The 21,546-nt window shown below is 35.8% G+C and overlaps 1 protein-coding gene across 1 annotated transcript in view; it reads left to right on the top strand.

Moving 5' to 3' along the window:
• Positions 1-21,546, top strand: part of GPA33 (glycoprotein A33) — a 51,310-nt gene that overhangs the window by 23,324 nt on the left and 6,440 nt on the right. Inside the window, exons 2-4 of the mRNA XM_074220362.1 lie at positions 5,335-5,489; positions 7,262-7,478; positions 19,308-19,463. Coding sequence (XP_074076463.1) covers positions 5,335-5,489; positions 7,262-7,478; positions 19,308-19,463 — 528 coding nt within the window. The remainder of the gene's footprint in view (positions 1-5,334; positions 5,490-7,261; positions 7,479-19,307; positions 19,464-21,546) is intronic.

The raw sequence follows: 21,546 nt of genomic DNA, 5'->3' as shown, positions 1-21,546 counted from the left end.
GACCTTCTCTAGAATGGAGGAAAATGGCCAATCACTTCAGAGAGAAACCAGAGAAGGGAACCTGGAAGTCATCTGTACTTGACAACTTTCCATTTCATTCATCCAGACCTTGAGATTAATGGAAACTATCCCCATCTCCCAAGGCAGCCTGTTCCACTTGGGACAGCTCTATCAGAAAGTTTTTCCTGACATAAACCAAATCTACCTCTGGAACTTCTATTCATTGCTCTGCATTCTTCAATCTGGGTCAAACAAAACAAGTCTAATTAATCCCTCCTCTACAGACAGCTCTCAGAATTCATGAAGATAGATATCACTATCTCCATCAAGTCTTCTATTCCAGAAGTCTAAAGTTCTTGGTTTCTAATTCAAAGAGAATGAGCTTACCACTCTTTACCTGCAAATGGTGCCTTCATAATTGCCCTTTCCTAGATTGGTAGTTCTTAATCAGGAGTCATGGACCTCCAAAGGATCTGTGAATATATTTCTGGATATAAATAAACTTAGATAGTTTATAATAAAATAAAAACATTTTTATTTTTACAGATCTCTATTTGTATTTAAAAATGATCAGAAAGGAGACTATTTAATACCTAAAAGAATTTTTAAAAGAATTAAAAATTGTTGCTCTTGATACTCTCCAATTTATCATTACCTTTCTTAAACTCTGATATCTGGAACAAAATGTAGTACCCTAGATGTGGTCTGACAAGGGCAAATATAGTATTTTTGTTGTTGTTATTGTGGTAGTAGTGATGGTGTTTGGAAGCTATACTTCTCTTAAATTAACTTGAACCCATTGACTTTTTTTGACTGCCATTTCATTTTGTTGACTTATCATTGATAATAGCTAGCAAAGTTTGACAAAGTGCTATATGTTTCTCTTCTCAGGTGAACCTTAAAGCAATGTTGAGCATTAGATACTTTTATTATCTCAATTTTAAAGAGAATGAGAGAGGTAAAGTAATTTGCCCAAGGTCACACAGTATCTGAGGTAGAATTTAAATGTGGATGTTCCTGACTCCATATCCAGTATTCTGATCCACCCAGTTGTGCTTATATATATCACTAAAAAAAAACAAACCCTAATCTTGTTCAGGCAAACTGTGGTCTGACCCTACCTCCCCCATTTTATACTGTGGAAGACAATTTTCTTTCTTCTTTCTTTCTTTCTTTCTTTCTTTCTTTCTTTCTTTCTTTCTTTCTTTCTTTCTTTCTTTCTTCCTTCCTTCCTTCCTTCCTTCCTTCCTTCCTTCCTTCCTTCCTTCCTTTCTTTCTTTCTTTCTTTCTTTCTTTCTTTCTTTCTTTCTTTCTTTCTATCTTTCTTTTGCAAGGCAATGGGGTTAAGTGGCTTGCCCAAGGCCACACAGCTAGGTAATTAGTAAGTGTCTGAGGTCGGATTTGAACTCAACCCCTGACTCCAGGGCCAGTGCTCTATCTACTACGCCACCTAGCTGCACCTGGAAGACAATTTTCTAACCTGAAAACTTTACATTTATCTCTCTTAATTTCATCCTCTTAGATTTTTAGCCTGTCAGGATCATTCCCCATATGCAAGGTAAAATTCCCAGCTTTGAGTCACTTGCAAAAATGTCATGCAATCAATGATTTTTATCTGTCAACTATTTCAATGTTAGACAGCACAGGGTCAAATGCAGGGCCCTAGGAAACTCCACTTCAAAATTGACCTTGAACCATTAAAACTACTTTCTGATTTTAGCTATTCAACCAGTGAGGCAGCTAAGTAGCTCAATGGATAGAGCAATGGGCCTAGCGTCAGGAAGACCTGAGTTCAAATCTAGCCTCAGATACATACTAGCTATGTGATCCTGGGTAGTTACTTAACCTCTGTTTGCCTTAATCCAGTAGAGAAGGAAATGACAAATATCTTTGTCAAGAAAACCCCATGAACACTATTGGTATGCTATTGTAACAGAATCACAAAGAGCTGGACAATACTGAATTCAATTCAACCAGTTCCAAAATTCTCTCTATCTGTACTATTATTGCTTAGCTCACATCTCTTCATCTTTTCCATGAGGATACCTTGATATTTTATCAAATGCTTTGCTCTAATATAAGTGAACTATATATCCACAACATTAGAAACCTGATATAGTTTAGTTTCTTATAAAAATGGAAATAAGATTAGTCTTCCATGATTTGTTCTTAATGAAGGCATATTGGTTCTTGGTGACTACCATTTTTAAAACATTAGCCATCTATTTTATACATTCATTCTAGAATTTAGCCAAAGACAAATTCATTGGTCTAATTTACAGACAATATTTTCTTCCCTTTTCAAAAAAATCTGGACAAGGTTTGCTCTTCTTCACTCCTGCAGCAAATGGTATTTTCCATAATCTTTTAAATATCACTGACAGTGGCTCTGCAATCACATCCCCCAGTCCTTTCAGACCCTGAGGATAAATATAGTTCATCTGAGCCAGGTGGCTTGAACTCATCAAAAGCATCTACTGGAGGTGCTCTCTTACTAGCTCCCCACTTATCTTAGGAATCAACTCCCTATTAGCCATCTCTGTTCTTTCCTTTCTAGTCCAAAGGTTATTTTCCTTGTCAGAAAAACAGTAGCAAAATAACAATGGGCCTCTCAGTCTCCTCCTTTTGTCAGATCTCACTATCCTATCCAGCCTGAGTAGTGTGCCTAACACTCTTTTGATCTTCCTCTTTTGCCCATTATAACTTGAAAAAAATATCCTTTTTCATTGTACTTAGCTTTCCTTGCCAGGCATTGGGTCACATTCCCATATTCATCCTCAGTTTCCTGTTCTTGTTCCCATCTTTTGTACTTACATAAATATGACATATTTATATTTTTCCTTTAAAAATACATTTTATTGATATCTTTTGTTATTCTATTAACTTTTATTTCCATCATCATAATCCTCCTGACCTTTCTTTCCAGAGAGCCATTCCTTTAAATAAAATATGAAAAAAAGAAAAGGAGAAAATCTCTACAAACTAATTTTTAAGACATTCAAAATGTACACTATTAGTATCCAACACTGACCCTTCCTTAAAAGTTCAAGAAAAATATCTTCTCATACTCTTCTTTAGGATCAAGCATTAATCATTATAATTTCAGGACACTGAATATGTTTGTTGTTTTTTTCATTTATATTGTTGCAGTCATTGTGCCGATTGTTTTCTTGGCTCTGCTTATTTCATTTTGCATCATTTCATATACAACTTTCCATGTTCCGTGATATCTCTTATGCTCTTAGCTATTTATAGCACATTATATTCCATTAAATTAACATATTTGCAGACTGTTGAACCTGTTCCCTAATCTGGGGGTATTTACTCTTTCCAGTTCTTCAACAAAAGTTGCTGCTATAAATATTTTGCTGTATTGGGGACTTTTTTGTTGTCATTAACCTTCTTGGGGTATATACCCAACAATGGACTCTCTGTATGAATCAAAAGGAATGGCCAATTTTCTTGCATTATTCCAAATTGTCTTCCAGAATGGTTTATATATTTATATATTTGAATAATTGACATCTTTTATTTTAACATAACCTTAATTTCTATATAGATCTCTCTCTTTCCCCCCTTCTGTTTCTCTCCATATATATATATATATTATATATATGGTATGTATGCATGTATATATATATATATACATATAATCATATGCATACACCTCTTCCCCTCCCCAGAAAGTCATTCTTCTTAGCAAATAATTTTTAAAAACAAGAAAAAATCAGTTCAGTTAATCCTAATACATCATTCACATCTGACAGAAATCCAGATTTTCAATTGTTGTTTTCACATACTAGGGGAGTTCAGCATACATATCACTGCACCCTCACATACTCCTGAGGTTCTTACCTTTGCTACATACAGAAATAGAGCATTAGAGCCTAGATCTTGCCATCACCCACACTCATGTTCATGAACTCAAAATTATTATCATCCATCTTTTTTCCTATGCCTTATAAACTCAACTTTTTTTTTTGGTTCTTACCTTGACTACCATTCCTTTCATTCCTCATTTCTTTCCCAGGTCATCATCCAGTACTGGTTTCACTCTTCCTCCTTCCCTGTTTTAATTCCCATTTAACTCCACACTATCCTCTAATCTCAAATCTGTTGCCTCTTTTTTTCAGTAGCCCATTTTGTCCCCAAATTTGGTTTACTTTGTCAATCCCCAAATCTACATGACTCCCACCATCTACTTCCTTAATATTTTTGGATGGAGCTCGAGAAAAATCATGAAATCACCAGTTGAGGCCAACTATTGCATTGGAAATCCCATGCTTGGAATGCTCTATGTATGCCTCATCTCCATCTTTGAGCTCCCCTGTATTCCTTCAATATTCAGCTCAAATTTCATCTTCTACAGGAAACCTTTCCTAGTTTTCTCAGTTGCTATTGATTTCTGCTTTGAGATAACCTACAAACAACTGCATTATTTACATTTTTCTTCCCCTTTAGAAGGTAAGGTCCTTGAAAGTCATGAATTGTTTTTACCTTGCATTGTACCTACATTGCTTAGCACAATGCCTAGCACAAAGTAAATAATAAATACTTGTTGAGCACCAACCCTGCAGTCAGGAGGACATGAGTTCAAATCCAGTCTCTTATATGTGACACTGACTAGTGGCTAGTCTTGGACAAGTCACTTAACCCTATTTCTCCACAAACCCAAATATAAATAGACAGACAGATAAATAGATAAATAAATAAGTTTAAAACTTGTCGACTAATTGGTCCACATCTATGTTCTTCCAACTCCGTACAGTGGGAAGGAGCTGCAGTCTTCCTTTTTCTATAGGGTCAAGCTTGGTCATTATAATCTGTATATAGCTTTTAAAAATCTTGACATATAGGTGAGTTCTCTAGATATCCACACCTAGGTCTTAAGACAATTCATTTTTTCCAACTTGTCAAAATTATTTCCTTTTGTGTCTTTAGAATTTCTTTCTTGAGGACAATGACTTCTGTGGAACTTTAGTCTATAGAATGATACCTATATTTCCTTTGAACTCTGAAATCTGACCTCTCCAAACTTACAAACTAGGAGGAAGTGGTCATTTCTCCCTAAAGTTCTATGGAAGTACTTCATCTTCCTATTTTTGATGCCATAATTTTCTCATGTTAGATACAGGTCTGACTATCCTACTTTGGTCATTATCTCTTCAGGTTCTTGTGTGATGATTCTGCTGTGGGTACTGACCTGGAGTTGCTCAGAATGATCGACTCCCCTTATCACAGAAACATGGAACTCTTTTGAAAAGTGTTCTTGAAGAGGAAAGTATGGATGAGTTTTATGTATTTGTCTCACTTCACTTTCTACCTCTATTGCAGTCTGGGGAACAGCTTATGCCATCTATGTGGACACACCCACGAAGGTCCTACGAGCAATCCAGGGACAGAGTGCCACGCTCTCATGTTTCTACGAGACAAAAGTTACCACAAGACAAGGAGTCATCCAATGGGATAAGCCTCTATCGAGCTCTCCAGTAAGAGAGGGAGAAGAGAAGAGTTTGAAAGTAGAAGGTTTGGGCAGAGTGATCTAGTTCTACTGAGGTCACCTTGAATACCTTGGCATGTCAGCACCACCCACTGATGTGGCCACCAAAAACTATAGGCTAGGTTCTGAGACAGCATTATACATAAGTACAATACCTGATTTTAACACTAATAAGGAGGTCAATATTCCTCCTATCCTGACAGTAACAGCATCATGGGACCTGCAGTCTAGGGAAGGGCAAAGCTGGGAAGTAAGATGAGAAAGGGAGATAAGGAGGGTCTGCTTTACCATTTTGTCTTGGGTAGTCCTTGCTGGGGGCCTGTCTCAGTCTCTGTCTATCTGTATCTTTCTGCCTACCTGCCTGTCTGTCTCTCTCTCCCTCTCTCTCTCTCTCTCTTTCTATCTCTCTCTCTGTCTGTCTTTCTGTCTCTTTCTCTGCCTTCCTCTTTCTGTCCATCTGTTTGTCTCTCTGATTCCCTCTGTCTCTTTCTCTTTCCTTCCCTCTTTCTATCCCTCCCTCTTTCTGTCTGTCTGTGTCTGTCTCTCTGACTCTCTCTCTCTCTCTCTCTCTCTCTCTCTCTCTCTCTCTCTCTCTCTCCCTCCCTCCCTCCCTTTCTCTGTCTCTCTGTCTCTCTCTTTTTTCTCTCATTACATTGAAGGTCTTTAGTTAAAATCTGAGAATCTACCCTTGATAGATAGAGGGTAATGGTGGCCTATAAAACAGGCCTCAGGGAAAGTGTCTTCTTTTATTTTTTTTTTGTAGGTGCCTTTGAATGTTTAATTCAACAGACTCATTCAACAAAAATTTATTAAGGACTTTCATTCGTACATACACTCATTCATTCACTCAGGCTATTTCCAGGCACCTGAATACTATACCACCTATACTTGGACTCACAACAATTATTATTATTATTATTATTATTATTATTATTATTATTATTATTATATAAATTATTATATGAATATAATTGTTATCATTAGTATCATGACTATGCACAACACAACACTTAAGAAAAAAGACTGTGATAGTTTGGGTCCTTTCCTCCTAACCTATTCAATTCTCTCTCTTTTAATGTCCAACTCAAATGCCAGCTTCTTTAGGAAGCCTTCTCAGACTCTACCCAAAAAAGTGACCACAAATAGAATTTTGTGTTTTTCAGTTCTCTGAAGATCTTATATAATATTGAGAAACAACTATCCAAATTTGTATCTCACCTTGTATCTTCTACTGTTTGTAAGCTCTATGAAGGATAGAATTGTACTTTATCTAAACTTTATTTCTCCTTAGCATGGGGCAAACAGAAGTCATTAAAGAGTTTGGTCAATGACCAAAGGCCTAATTAATACATCACTTTAAATCAAGATTTTATGTGAGTAGTGTAAAAGGTGCCTCAAAGGTGCTCTAACATAATGCTTTCTTCATTACTGAAGTCCAGTGATGTGCAGAAAACAAAAATATTTTTTGGAGAGGGCTGGACTTCCCATTTCAATCTGCTATTTACTAGTTGTGACTTGACAAATCACATTCTCGCTCTGGAACTCAGTTTCCTTATCTGTAAAAGGAAGAGTGCAAGCAATGGTGCCTTAGGTCTCCTTCAGCTTCACATCTTCTAAACCTTTACTTGCCTCTAAGCTTCAAGGTTCTAGAACCTCGAAGGGCTAAGGACCAAATCTAGCGAGTGGTACTAGGGAAGCTGTCTATTTTTGCTTAGCACTGAGGCATTCCTAGAGGTTAGTGACATTTCTCATTTCTTACAGGAACAGGTACTTATAAGATCCTTGGACTCAAACCAGCCCGTCATTGGGAAAAATTATGTAGACCGAATCAACATGTCTGCCAACTATCTGGGAAATGATGCCTCCATCACCATCAGCCAGCTGAATATGGGTGACAATGGCACCTATGAGTGCTTAGTGATCCTCCATGATGACTTAACTGATAATCGACAAGCGAGGATGGAGCTTTTTGTTCTGGGTGAGAGACAGCAACTAGTCCGGTGATCCTCTTATTCCCTTTCACAAGTTTGGGAAAGTAGTCCTCTAAGAAGAGGAATCTAATGTAAGAACACACACACTAATTAAACATTTAATGTCTGCATGACTCTACTGATATAAAACTAGACCTTGGACTCTAGAGAACTGGGGTAGAGATGCTTCTGATCCATCTAGGCCCAGGATAGTAGAAAGAGTTTTGGGTTTGGATTCAGCAGGTCTGAGTTCAAATCATAGTTCTACCATTTAATGCCAGTTTGAGGCACTTAAATGGCACAATGAATAGACTACTAGACCTAGAATCAGGAAGACCTAAGTTCAGATCTAGCCTCAGACATTTACTATATAATCCTCACCAAGTCACTTAAATAGCACTATTTATCTCAGTTTCTTCATCTACTCTCAGGGTTGTTTCAAGGATTAAATGAAATGATATTTGTAAAACTCTTTGCACAGTGATGGCTCTTAATAAATGCTTGTTTTCTTACTTCTCTCTTTTCTTCTATTCCTTCTTCCTTCTTTCTTCTCTCCCTCCCTTTTCCCCTCCCTCCCTTCCTTTCCTTTTTTCTTTCCATCCCTTCCTCTCTCCTTCCCTCTCTTCTTCCCTCCCTGCCTTTTCCCTTTCCTTCTTTCTTCTCTCCCATTCTTCTTTTTTTCCTTGTTTCTTTTCTTCTCTCCTCCCTTCCTTCTTTCCTCCCTCTGTTTCTTCTTTCTTCCCTCCCTGCCTTCCTTCTTTTCCTTCTTTTCTTTCACCTCCTAACCTCTCTAGAACTGTTTCCTTATCAAGAAAGTACAGGAGTTAGACTAGATGATTTCTGATTTCTGAGGTCTCTTCCAGCTTTAGACCTAAGATCCTGGCTGATTCCATGATACTTTGCTCATCCAGGAAAGTATGAGTATCCCTGGCGACTATGCAAGGCAGCAGAGAGTAAGATAAATCATTGAGGCAGGGCCATGGTGCTTCTGGAACAATGTCTAATAACAATTATTTGGCACAGGGAGTAGCATCAAGGAGGCAGAGAGACATGTGATTGGCCCAGTCTGTTGAGTCTTCTCCAAATCTTATAAATCACAGTATCTCCAAATCATAACTTTTGATCTGGGACTAAAGAGGTTATCTTGTCACACTGGTCAGTACAGATCAAGTGGCATTCCCAGGGCAGAACTGGATTTGAGCATTACTATTTTTTTCTTTTTTATCTTAATTTTTTTGTTCTATTTTAAGTTCCAAATTGTTTTCCCCCCTTCTTCCCCACCCTGTACTAGAGGAGATCAAGATTTGATATAACTATATATATAATATATGCATAAATATATATATGTAAAACCATATTGTACATATGTCTATTTCTCAGTTCTTTCTCTGGAGGTAGATAGAAAAGCATGTTCCTTACTAGGTCCTTTGTAGTTGATTTGAATATTAGCAATACTCAGAATAACTTTGTTGTTCAGTTATTCTTCAAACAATATTGCTGTTGCTATTACTGTATCTAGTGTTCTCTTGGTTCTTATTTCACTCTTCATTATTTCATGCAAATCTCCATGTTTTTCTAAAATCACTCTGCTCATCATTTCTTATCCTACAATCCTATACCAAAACTATCAAGAATCCCTACACTGTTACTCTAATAAAGAGGGAGTCCATTCTGGAGCTTCTCAGTGAATTCCTAATAACACCAAGGGGGACTCTAGGCTTTGGAACAATGTGGAATCAACTCAGTATCCACGAAGGAATTAATAGATAACTAGACCTAGAAGGTCCTTGGAGATAATCTAATCTTATCCTCTCATTTTATAAATGAGGAAACTTAATTTCCCTAGTAAGGATTCTGAATTAGTATTCAATTCCAAGTCTTTTAATTTCTAGTCCAATGCTCCTATGATTTTATGTTGTCTCCATTCATGGGAATAATGAGTTTCACTTCTTGAAATTCCTCTCTCCCCTGATTTCTAAAATACTGCATTATCCTACTTCTCCTCCTACCTCTCTGGCTTTTTCTTCTCTGACTTTGCTGGTTCCTCTTCCTCCTCTCATTCCTAAATACAGGTTTCCTCCAAAATCTAATCTTATCATTTGATCTTTCTTCTCTGTATTTTCCCTCAGAGATCTTACCCACTCTCATCTCTCCAATTATTATCTCTCAGTGGATAATTCTCAAGTTCTGTATTTGACCTGTATTCTATATTTAAAACTCACTTGCCTATTTTCTCTCCATAAAATCATATTCTGCTCCTCACTTGGAGAGATAATAAGATTTAGATCTCCATTTAGAAGATGAAAAGTTCAGTCCTGACTATAATGATTGCTAGTCAATATGACCTTTGCCAAATCACTTCAATTCTGAGTCTCAGTTCCCCTCAACTGTGAAATGGGTATACTAACTTGTACTACTGTACAGCAAATTTTATCAAGGCTTTATGAGGAAAGGATTATGAAAACTATCTTGTCATATAAATTATGAATGTTGTTTTCTCCCTTTACTAATCCTCTCAGTCTTTCAGGTTCAAAACTCCTAAGTAATCTTCTGTTTTATATCCCTCTATAATTTACCAAATCCTATGCCCTATTCTGTTGTTAGTAATTCAATTCAAAACCTGGTTGCCTCATATTCAAACTATTAATATAATCTCATAATATCCCTAACATGGTACCCTCAAGTTGGACATTTTGTCATTTCCATCTATAAAACTTTTCTCCATGTGTCTTCTTCTTTCCACTCATACAGCTGCCACCCAGCTCAGGCCCTCACTCTCTTTTGACTGGGGACTATTACAATAACACCCTAAAGTCTCCCTTCTTCAAGTCTCTCCCTACTCAAATCCATTCTCCATTTAACTACCAAGATGATTCTCCTAAAGCACAGATCTGACCATATCATGCCTCAGCTTAATAAACTTTTGTGGTTCCCTTTTGCCTCTGGGAACAAACATAAACTCTTATGTTTAACTATTTTTAAAAAAAAATTATTTCTCTTATTCTGAACCAAGAAATAAAATAAGCATTTTCATAACAAAGTGGGATAGAAAAACAATATATTGTACCTGAAATTGTAGATGCATTAGGTACAATTTCCTATTCCTTTCAAGTATACAAAAATATTATGTAACTTTCTTTTGTTTTCTCACTTCCTCTTCCAATTTTGAGATGGCTACCATTAGATAAAAAGCTGTCTGTGAATATTATTATCTAGATAGACAGACAGACAAATTACATGATTCTTTTTCTGGATTCAAATAGCATCTTCTTTCATAGGATCTTTGTGGTTAATTTGGGTATTTAAAAATAGAATGACTTGGTTGCTCAAAGTTGTTTTTAAAACAATAACTGCTGTTACTGTATACAATGTTCTCTTGGTTTTGCTCATTTCATTCTTCAATATTTTATGGAGATCTTTCCATGTTTTTCTAAAATCATTGAGCTCATCATTTCTTATAGCAGAGTAATATTCCATGAACATATACCACAATTTTTGAGACATTCCCCAATTGATGAACATCCTCACAATCTCCAATTCTTTGCCAACACAAAGAGAACTACTATAAATATTTTAGAACATTTAGGTTCTTTTCCATTTTCCCTAATCATCTTGTGAAATAAACCTAATAGTAGTACTACTGAATCAAAAAGTATAGGCAATTTAATAACTCTTTGGGCACAATTTCAAATTTCCTCCACAATGGTTGGATCAGCTCACAGATGAACCAGTAATCTTTCTACAATCCCTCCAATATATGTCCTTTTCCCCTCCTATCATTTAAATCAATCTAATAGGTGTAAAATGATATCTCAAAATTGTTTTATTTTGCATTGTTCCAATCAATAATGATTTAAAACATTTTTCATATGACTATAAATTGTTTTATTTTTCATCAGAAAACGGCTATATCATATTCTTTGACCACTTAGCAATTGAGGGATGACTAGTATTCCTAAAGATTTGACCATGTTCTTTATATTTTAGATATGAAACTTTTATTTAAGAAAAAAATTTCTCCTTATTTTCTGCTTTCCTTCTGATCTTGGCTATATTTATTTTACAAAACCTTTTTAATTTTATGTAATCAAAATTATTCATTTTACATTTCATACCATTCTATCTCTTGTTTATAAATTGCTCACCTATCCATAAGCTTGATGATATGTTTAATATTCTTCAATTTATTTCTAATATCTCCCTTAATATCTATGTCATGTATCCATTTTGAACTTACCTTCATAAATGGTGTAAGATATTGGGCTATGCTCAGTTTCTGCCAGACTGCTTTCCAGCTTTCCCAACAATTTTTAACAAATAATAAATTTTTATTCCCAAAATTTAAGACTTTACACTTGTCAAACACTGGATTATTCTATTTCTTTGCTGATGTAGATTGTATGTCTCATCTGTCCTACTGATCTACCATTCTATTTCCTAGCCAGTACCAAATAGTTTTGATATACTGTTTTATAATATAGTATAAAATTTGTACTGCTAAACCTCCTTCCTTACATTCCCTCCCCCCCAATTAGTTCCTTTGATATTCTTGAACTTTTGTTCCTCCAAATGTATTTTGTTATTTTTCCTAGAAATTATTTTACAGAAAAATATTTTTCTGGTAATTTAATTGGTATGACAATGAATTAATTTTGGTAAAATTATCATTTTTAGTATATTGACTCTGCCTACACATGAATAATTTCTCCATTTAAATAAATCTAATTTTATTTGTATAGAAATCTGTTAATAAAGATTCTGGGTTTGTTTTGGTGGGTATATTCCCAGGTATTTTATACTATCTAGAATTATTTTAAATGGGATATCTCTAGCTATCTTTTCCTGCAGGATTCTGTTGGTGATATATAGGAATGCTGATAATTTATGTGGGTTTACTTTATATATATATATATATATATATATATATATATATACTTTATATTAATTATTCCAATTAACTTTTTAGTTGAATCTTTAGAATTTTCCAAGTATATCATCATACAATCTACATAGAGATCGTTTTCTTCCCTTAATCCCCTATTCTGATTCTTCCTATTTTTTTCTTCTCTTATCCCACTATCACTAGGATTTCCAAAACAATATTCAAAAATATTAGTGACAGTGAGAAACCTTGTTTCACACCTGATCTTACTGGGAAGGTATCTAAGCTTATCCTTGTTATGAATAATGGTTTTGTTAATGAATAAATGCTTTTTATTAATTTAAAGAAATGCCTGTTTATGTCTATTCTTTCAAGTGTTTTTAAATAGAAATGAATGTTGTACTTAATCAAATACTTTTTCTGCATCTATTGATATTATATGATTTTGCTACTTTTATTATTGATATTACATTCTCTTTTGGTCATAATGCATAATCTTTGTGATATATTGTAATCTTTTAGCTAATATTTTATTTAGAATTTTTGCATCCACACTCATTAATGAAATTTATGATTATAATGAAAATTTTCTTTCTCAGTTTTTACTTTTCCTGGTTTAAGAGCTTCATCAAAGGAATTTAGTAGGACTCTTTCTTTGCTTATTATTCCAAATAATTTATATAATATTTGAATTAGTTGGTTTTTAAATGTTTGATAAAATTCACTTGTAAATCCATCTGGTACTGGCACTTTTTTCTTAGGAAGTTCATTTATGGCCCCTTCAATTTCTTTTTTTCTAAAATAGGTCTATTTAGACATTCTATTTTTTTCTGCTAAACTAGGCAGCTTGTATTTTTGTAAACATTCTTCCATTTCACTTAAGTTGTTAAATTTATTAATATATATATTTGGGCAAAATAGCTCCTTATAATTGCTTTGATTTCATTTTCTTTCATGGTATAGTCACCCTTTTCATTTTTGATATTAGTAATTTGATTTTTCTTTTCTCTTTAAATAAAAACATATTAGGGGTAGCTGGGTGGTACAGTGGATAGAGCACCAGTGAGGAGGACTTGAGCTCAAAATCAGCCTCAGACACTTAATACTTGTTTAAGCTGTGTGATCTTGGTCAAGTCACTTAACCCCATTGCCTTGCAAAAATGAAAAAACAAAGCAAAAAAAAAACCTTAAAAAACTCATATTGACCAATGGTTTATCTTTTTTTTTTTTGGTAATACAAAGTCCTAGTTTTATTTGTTAATTCAATGGTCTTCATACACTCAATTTTATTATTTCACCTTTAATTTTTAGGATTTGCAATTTATTGTCTAATTGGGAATTTTTAATTGTACTTTTTCTAGTTGTTTTTTTTTAGAATTGTATACACAATTCCTTGATCTCCTCTTTCTCTTTTTTTAATTGATATAAGCACTTAGATAAATTTTTCTCTGGTTACTGCTTTTGCTGTATCCCAAAGATTTTTATGTTTTTTCATCAATATAATTTTCTTTACTAAAATTACTGATTGTTTCTATTATTTGTTCTTTAATTCAAACATTTTTTTTTTTAGGATTTTGCAAGGCAAATGGGGTTAAGTGGCTTGCCCAAGGCCAGACAGCTAGGTAATTAATTATTAAGTGTCTGAGACCATTTGAACCCAGGTACTCCTGACTCCAGGGCCAGTGCTTTATCCACTGTGCCACCTAGCCACTCCATGCTCACTCTTTATAAAGGCACCATGTTACACTGAGAAAAGGTGCATTCCTTTCTATTTTCATTCAGTTATCCAGATATCTACCATATCTTATCTAAAATTCGATTCACTTCCTTAACTTCTTTTTTATTTTCTTTTTGGTCATATTTTTAAAATTCTGATAGAGGAAGAATGAAGTCCCCCAATTTAAAGTAATAATATTTATTTCTACTTGTAATTCACTTAGCTTCTTTTAAAATGTAGGAGCTATATTATTTAGTGCATATAAGTTTAGTATTTATATTGCTTCATTGACTATGGAACCTTTTATCATAATATAGCTTTCCCTGTTTATCTCTTTTAATTAAATCTATTTTAGCTTTGAATTTATGTAATATCATAATTGTTACCTTTTTGCATTGGATGAGATATACACACTAACCCTTTAACTCTGTGTTTATTTCTCATTTTTAAATGTATTTCTTAAAGCAGTATATTGTCCAATTCTGATTTTTAATTCATTCTGCTATGCTTTTTTTTTATAGCTGAATCCATCCTATTCATGCTCAAAGTTATAATTTCTATTTCTGTATTTCTCTCCATTCTGCTTTTCTTCCCTATTGTCCTTCTCAGGCTCTTTTTTTTTTTAGATTTTTTTGCAAGGCAAATGGTGTTAAGTGGCTTGCCCAAGGCCATACAGCTAGGTAATTATTAAGTGTTTGAGACCAAATTTGAACCCAAGTTCCTGACTCCAGGGCCAGTGCTTTATCCACTGCGCCACCTAGCCACCCCAATGTTGTTACCTTTTTAACCCAGATATGATGAAAGTAGGATTCCAGCCCTACCGGCTCTCCATCCTCACTTGATTTCTCTGTATCACTTTTTCCTCTTATGTTTCATTTGTATAATTTCTCTTTTTATCTTTTACTATACAATTGCTTTTTAGAATCACAACATCACACTCAGCTAATCCCCAGCCTTTCTTTTGAGCTACCCAATTATTGAGAATTTTAAGAATACAGTTTACATTTCTACATATGAAAAGTAAACAATTTGATCTAATTGAATGCCTTGTAATTGGTCTTTGATGTTTACCTTATATTTCTCCTGGATTTTATATGTCAAATTTTCTATTAAAATTTAGGGTTTTTTGTGAAAAAACCTGAAAGTCTGTCAATTCATTGCATGTCTTTTTTTTTTTTCCATTTGGGATTATACTTAACTTTGCTGGTAAGTTATTTTTGGTTGCAAACTCAATTCTTTGATATATAGTGTACCAATAGCAGTAATCTTTAAGTGTATCAGCTACTAGGTCTTATGTAATTCTAATTGTGGTTCTACCACATTTGACTTGTCTTTCTCTTGTTGCTTATAACATTTTCTCCTTAACCTGAAGATTTTGAAATTGAGCCATGATTTTTCTGGGATCTCTTTCAGGTAGTGATCAGTGCATTTTTTTTTCTTTTTTCAATTTTCCCCTCTTGTTCTAAAACTTCAGGGAAATTTTCTTTAATTATTTCTTGTAATACTGTATCAAGATTCTTTTTTGATCATAACTTTCAGGTATTCAAAAATTTCTTATTTTCTCTTCTTGATTTGTTGTCCAGATCAGTTGTTTTTCTTAGGAAATGTTTCATTCTTTTCTATTTTTCATTCTTTTTGTTCTGTTTTATTATTTCTTGATATCTTATGATGTCATTTGCTTCCCCTTGCCCAATCCTAGATTTCAAGGATTTGTTTTCATCCTTAAGAGTTCTCTTTAAGCTCTTCCTAGAACACTTTTTGGGCATGTGACCATTTGACATTATTTTGGGGGGTACAAGAGACTTTTTAAAAAACTCAGTTATCACCCTCTGAAAATGAACCTATGTCTTCTCTATCCCCATAGTAAGTAGCTATGGTTGTGTTCTTTTTCCTTTGTTTACTCACTTTATTGTTATTGTTATTTTTTATTTTTAATTTCTTTTACATTTTTGCAAGGCAAAATGGGGTTAAGTGGCTTGCCCAAGCCACACAGCTAGGTTAAGTGTCTGGGGCCCAATTTGAATTCAGGGACTCCTGACTCCAGGGCTGATGCTCTATCCACTGTGCCACCTAGCCACCCCTGTTATTTTTATTTTTAGAAGTTTGTTATAATCACCTCTAGTTCAGAGGTAAGGGAGATGGGTGCCTCTGGCTCAGATTTTTCTTACTCTTATTTTCTGAGCTTAATCCAGGGCCCAAACAAAGTCAGCATTCTTCTTCCCCTCTAAGTCACAGCCAGGGCCCCCAGTAACACTTTGCTAGAAATGCTCTTGCTCACTGAGGACCCTCCAGTAGTTATAATTTTCAGTTTTTCCCTCTGGCCTGGACCTGAAACCAGGAACTCCGTCTTTTGTGAGTGCCCATATCTAACAGCTTCCCCACCTCACTCCTTCTGCACTCACCAGGTGAATGTGTGCAAATTCCTTCAGCCTTCAGCCTCAGTTTTGACAGCACAATTGGGTCTGGTATCCCTCAACAGCAGAGGGTCTTCCAATGTTCCTCTGTTCAGATGTCTGATCTCACATAACAGTCTGTTAGGTGAGAATTCCTGTGGCTGAGGCTGAGGCTATTTCCCAACCCAGCTATGCCCAGCACTTGTTGTTTCAGTGGAGCTGGCCTGGAGATATTTGCCATTCAGGCAAGTTGAACCTCTGTCCTGGGGACTTTCCTCAGGTTCTCTCTAGTTGTCCCAGGAGGATCACTGATCTGCCCCAACTGTTTGTTTATATTTTACTGCTCTATTTTCACCCTGAGGCACTATTTTGTCTTATTTATGAAGGAAATCTGGAGAGTTTAGAATTTTTGGACTTTCTCTATCATCTTCCTAGAATTTCCCCATGTTTAGTTTTCAAAACTCTTCATACCCTATCTCCTACCTATCTTTTCAATCTCCTTACATTTTACTCCCTCTCTCCTATTCTTTATTCAAGGCAAACTGATCTTTCCATTCCTCACAAAAGGAACTCCATCTCCCTTTAAATTGGTTAACCAACACCCTTACCTTCCACTCATGAACTTTCTCTTCCTTCATGATGTAGCTCAATCACGGAGCTTTTCTTGTTCCTCATCAGCTAGTGCCCTCCTAACTACCTTATAGTGAAGTATTTTATTTGAATGTATTCTCAATTACATGTATACATATATATGTATATATGTATGCATGTATATATGTATGCATATACATATTGTGTGTTGCTGCCTCTCTAGTTAGACTGAGAGTCCTTTCAAAGCAACACTAGTTTCATTCTTTGATTTCCTTCATCCCCCAGAAGTTAGCATAGGGTTGGTACATTGTAAGGCCCTTATAAATACTTGTTAGTTATTAATATGGGGTTCCCAAGGTCATTGTTTGAGAGAACAATAAGATGGAGTAATTTTATCTGAGGTTGCTGAGCTCTGCAATAATAAATTTGAGTCGGTGACTGACCATTACTGAGTGAACAGTGTCCCCTGGTTGCCAAAGCAGACCTAGAGAACAAACATGATGCTAAGAGGATTTGAAATAGTGCTACCGAAGGATTGGTTGAAGAATGTAGGAGGTTTAACCTGAAGGAAAGACTTAAGAGAACTATCATAGGTGTATTCAAATAATTGAGAGGGATTAGCTTTTTGTCCTGCTAGCCTCAGAGAGCAGAATTAGGAAGTCAGAGATAGATTTAGACTTGAGGAAAGTAAATTTGTGCTTACAATGACAACCACAGTCATAAGTAGCAATTCTACCTCCCAGGGCAAGTACCAAAACTACAATAAGTTGAGGAGATAGGGAGGAAAGAAATCAGGAGAGCTGTTGGGCTAGAGAGCAGGACTGGCATAGACTAGGCATGAGCCGACCTCATGTGTGGGTATGTCATAGACTTCTTATTCCCTACTTACAGACCTGCCTCTTCATTGTGCCAAAAGGGTAATTTTTGAATGTCTGGTTTATATGTGATAATTGACAATTCTTCCTAGTTGGGTTTAGAGCTTTGGTTATGTCCTCTGGAGCAATCAATACCACCAGACCAAGATTCACCTCAAGCTCCAGACAGAAATGGAGTGGTGGAGGGAACAGAGAAGTTGTGTCGCTCAAGATCACATAGATATTAGGGACTCTGTTGAAACCAATAGAGTCCCTAATATCTGTGTGCTCTTAAACAACCCATTTAACTTCTCTGTTCCCTCCACCACTCCATTTCTATATATATCTAGACCTCGAAGGTCTATGAGATCAAATTCTTTAAATGTCCCCATTTTGCTAGGTGAGGCCCAGAGAGGTTTGGTGAGTTGCCAGAGATGACAGAGGTAGCATCAGAAGTGTGATTTGAACCCAGATCCTTTAATTACAGAACTAACATTTTTCCCATACACAAACTGAGGTGTGAATACTGGCTCTGCCATTCCTAGTGGTGTAACATTAAGCAAGCCCCTAAGCCTCAGTTTCTTCATCTGTAAAATGAAGAGTTTGGAAAAGATCATTGCCAAAGTCATCTCCAGCCCTAAATTCCATGATTAAGAGTGGTTACCTGTTTAAATCCAACTTTTAAAAAATGTACTTTTTAAATATTAGATGATTCTTGTACTTGTTTTGTAATAAGTGAGGCTTGTGAGATCATAGGTTTAGAGCTGGAAGGAACCTTAAAAATCATTTAGTTTAATGCCTTCATTTTTTAAAGTTAGAAAAACTGAGGCCCAGAGAGGTAGTTGACTCATTCAAAGTCGTGAAGCTAAGTGGCAGGAGCAGGTTCTCTGACTCCTGATTTGATGCTTTTTCCATTAGGACTCTCCAACTCCAGAGTTATGAAGAAAGTCTCAATTCCTCCAATTGAGACTAATCCACAAGAGATACAAATTTCAAAATTTGCATGCGTTGGGTAGATCAATGACTTGTCAAGGCTCTGGTCATGTATCTCTTATTATACTTTTCATGTTCCGACTGGAATAGAGTTGCATCCCAGCTGTTCATGCTTCTCCTCTCGAATTCCCTTTCATTTACTCTGTAGACAGCTAATCTATACCTAGTGGTTTACATGTTGTCTCCACCATTGGACTGTGAGCTCTTTGAGGACAGGCACCATCTTTCACTTTCTTTTGCGGTGTTTAGCACAGTGATACATAGCAGGCTAAATGAGTGTGAGTTGGCGGCAGTGATCATGCCTAGAGTGTAGATTAAGGTAGGAGGAAACATTATACATAAAAGTCAACCAGGTCCTTTCCCACTCTCACAGAATGTGATATTCTCTGTCTTTTCCTTCTTTGCAGTGCCCCCCTCCAAACCAGACTGCAGCATTGAGGGGGAAACGACATATGGGAACAACATCCAGCTAAAATGCCAGTCCAAAGAGGGTTCCCCAGCCCCCGAGTACAGTTGGAAGAGCTTTGACATCGAACACAAGGAACGACCGCTTCCATTACCAGGTATTTATGAGTTATCACCTCAAGAGGAGCCATCTGAGGTCAGACACTCCAGTGCACACTCACTTTGTCCCAATTTTGTTTGTATGTTGTCTCTTCCATTTGATTGTGAGTTTTTGGTGGCCAGGATCATTTTTGATGCCTTTATATTCCTAGAATTTAACACACTGACTGAAAATCAAGAAGGCTTTAGAGTAGATCAGAAGAATATCTTAGATGCAGCATTTAAAGTTGTCAGTAAGATATTTGACAAAAATGTTCATATTCCCTTTTTTATACAAATGGAGAGGTACAAAGTCATTGAGAACAGGTATTACTTGATTTTTTTTTTGTCTTTGTCTCTTTAGTATTTATCATAGTGCATGGTATATAATAAGTTTGAATAAATGTTGGTTGGTTGGTTGAAAGATGTTAACTAGGTACAGTTAATAGATTTAGAACAAACTGAATGGGCAGAAAACTTGAAGCTACTGAATGATGGAGGAAAGGTGAGGGACAGCATACAAGGATAAGCTTGGTCGGCTGGATGGTCGACCCTAGAACAGGAGGGATGGATACTTGAGAGACATCCACAAAGGAAAAAGGTGGCTCTGCACAACGGTGTCATTTGTCTTGTTGTCCACAAGATGGCCACACTGCAATGGTTTATTTCCAGCTGACCAGACAAACTAGGAAGCCATTCATTGACATAGGGGTCATTCATTGAGCTCGATCCCCTTTATTTTATAGATGAGTTACTGAGGCACAGGGAGCCTCAGTGATTTGTCCAAGGTCATGCAAGTAAGTGTCAGAGGTGAGATTTGAACCTAATCTAATTATTCCGGAGCCAGGACCAAGACCTCTATTTCATAAGATGATAGACTCTCAGAGAAGGAAGAGACTTCAGAGATTACCTAATACAATTGCCCCCTTCTTTTTTACAGAAGAAAAAAACTGAATCACACATTGGAAGCCAGATTTCTTGATTCTCAGCCCAGTATTTTTCCTGTTACACCATCCTGCCTTCTCTGTGATTTTGAAAATTCTTCAATGGGAATGGTGTGTGTCTGTCAAGATTCCTCTTCCTTCCCTTCCTTTTCTTTGGTTTACTCTTGTGATTTCCACTCCTTAGGGAGCTCCCTCAAACAGTGGCTATTCCCAAGTTTTCTGCCACTATTAGTTTTCATTGACAGCACATAGAGATTAGGTGACTTGTCCAGGGTCACACAGGTAGTATAAATCAGAGGAAAAACCTTTTACTCAAATCATCTTGATTCCAAAATTGACTCCTTATTCAGTAGATCAACAAACTGTCCCTTTTCTATAGCACTTCTACCATCCTGTCCCTGAGTCCCTCCTTCAAAGGTTGTGTCCATGGTGGCTAAATCTTAATTCTACCTTTTCATTCCTTAGACATCTGGTAACAGTAATATTCAACCTTTTCCAAATAAAATTTTATATTTTAATTAACAAAAATTTATTTTCTCTCCCTCCCATTCCATGTCCCAGAAAAATTAAAAAAGAAAATCCTTGTGCCAGATATAAATACAGCAAAAAAATTCCTACACTGACCATAACAATAACATGTATCTCATTCTGCATATTTATCTATCATCTCTCTGTCAGGAAGTATGCAATATTCTTTATCTTTATCATTCTTTATCACCAGTCTTTTGGAATCGTGACTGGTCATAGCATTGATCAGAGTTAAGTCTTTCAAAGATGTTTGCAGCTTTACAATATTGTTGCATAAACTGTTCTCTTGATTCTTCTCATTCATATCACTCTGCATCAGTTTATAAAAATCTTTATAGGTTTCTCTAAAACTGCCCATTTCATTGCTTCATTGTTTCTTATAGCACAATAATATTTCATTTATTTATACATCATCATTTGTTCAGCTATTCCACAATCCCAACCTAATTCCTTTATTTTGGGAGCTTTCACACACCCTTTTCTAGTTTGGGGCATCAAATCTGGCACCAGGAGATATTTCTATCTTGGTGGAGTTGGCCTATAATACCCATAAGACCTGATGGTCCTAAAAGAAATTGGATTAATCAGAAGCAGACTACTCCTACAAGATATTCACTTTGTCCCTGGTGCC

Source organism: Macrotis lagotis, chromosome 2 (genome assembly GCF_037893015.1).
Source record: "Macrotis lagotis isolate mMagLag1 chromosome 2, bilby.v1.9.chrom.fasta, whole genome shotgun sequence".
Taxonomy (NCBI): Eukaryota; Metazoa; Chordata; class Mammalia; order Peramelemorphia; family Peramelidae; genus Macrotis; species Macrotis lagotis.
Note: the sequence above shows the minus strand (reverse complement) of the source record. Positions and strands in the feature narration are given on the sequence as shown.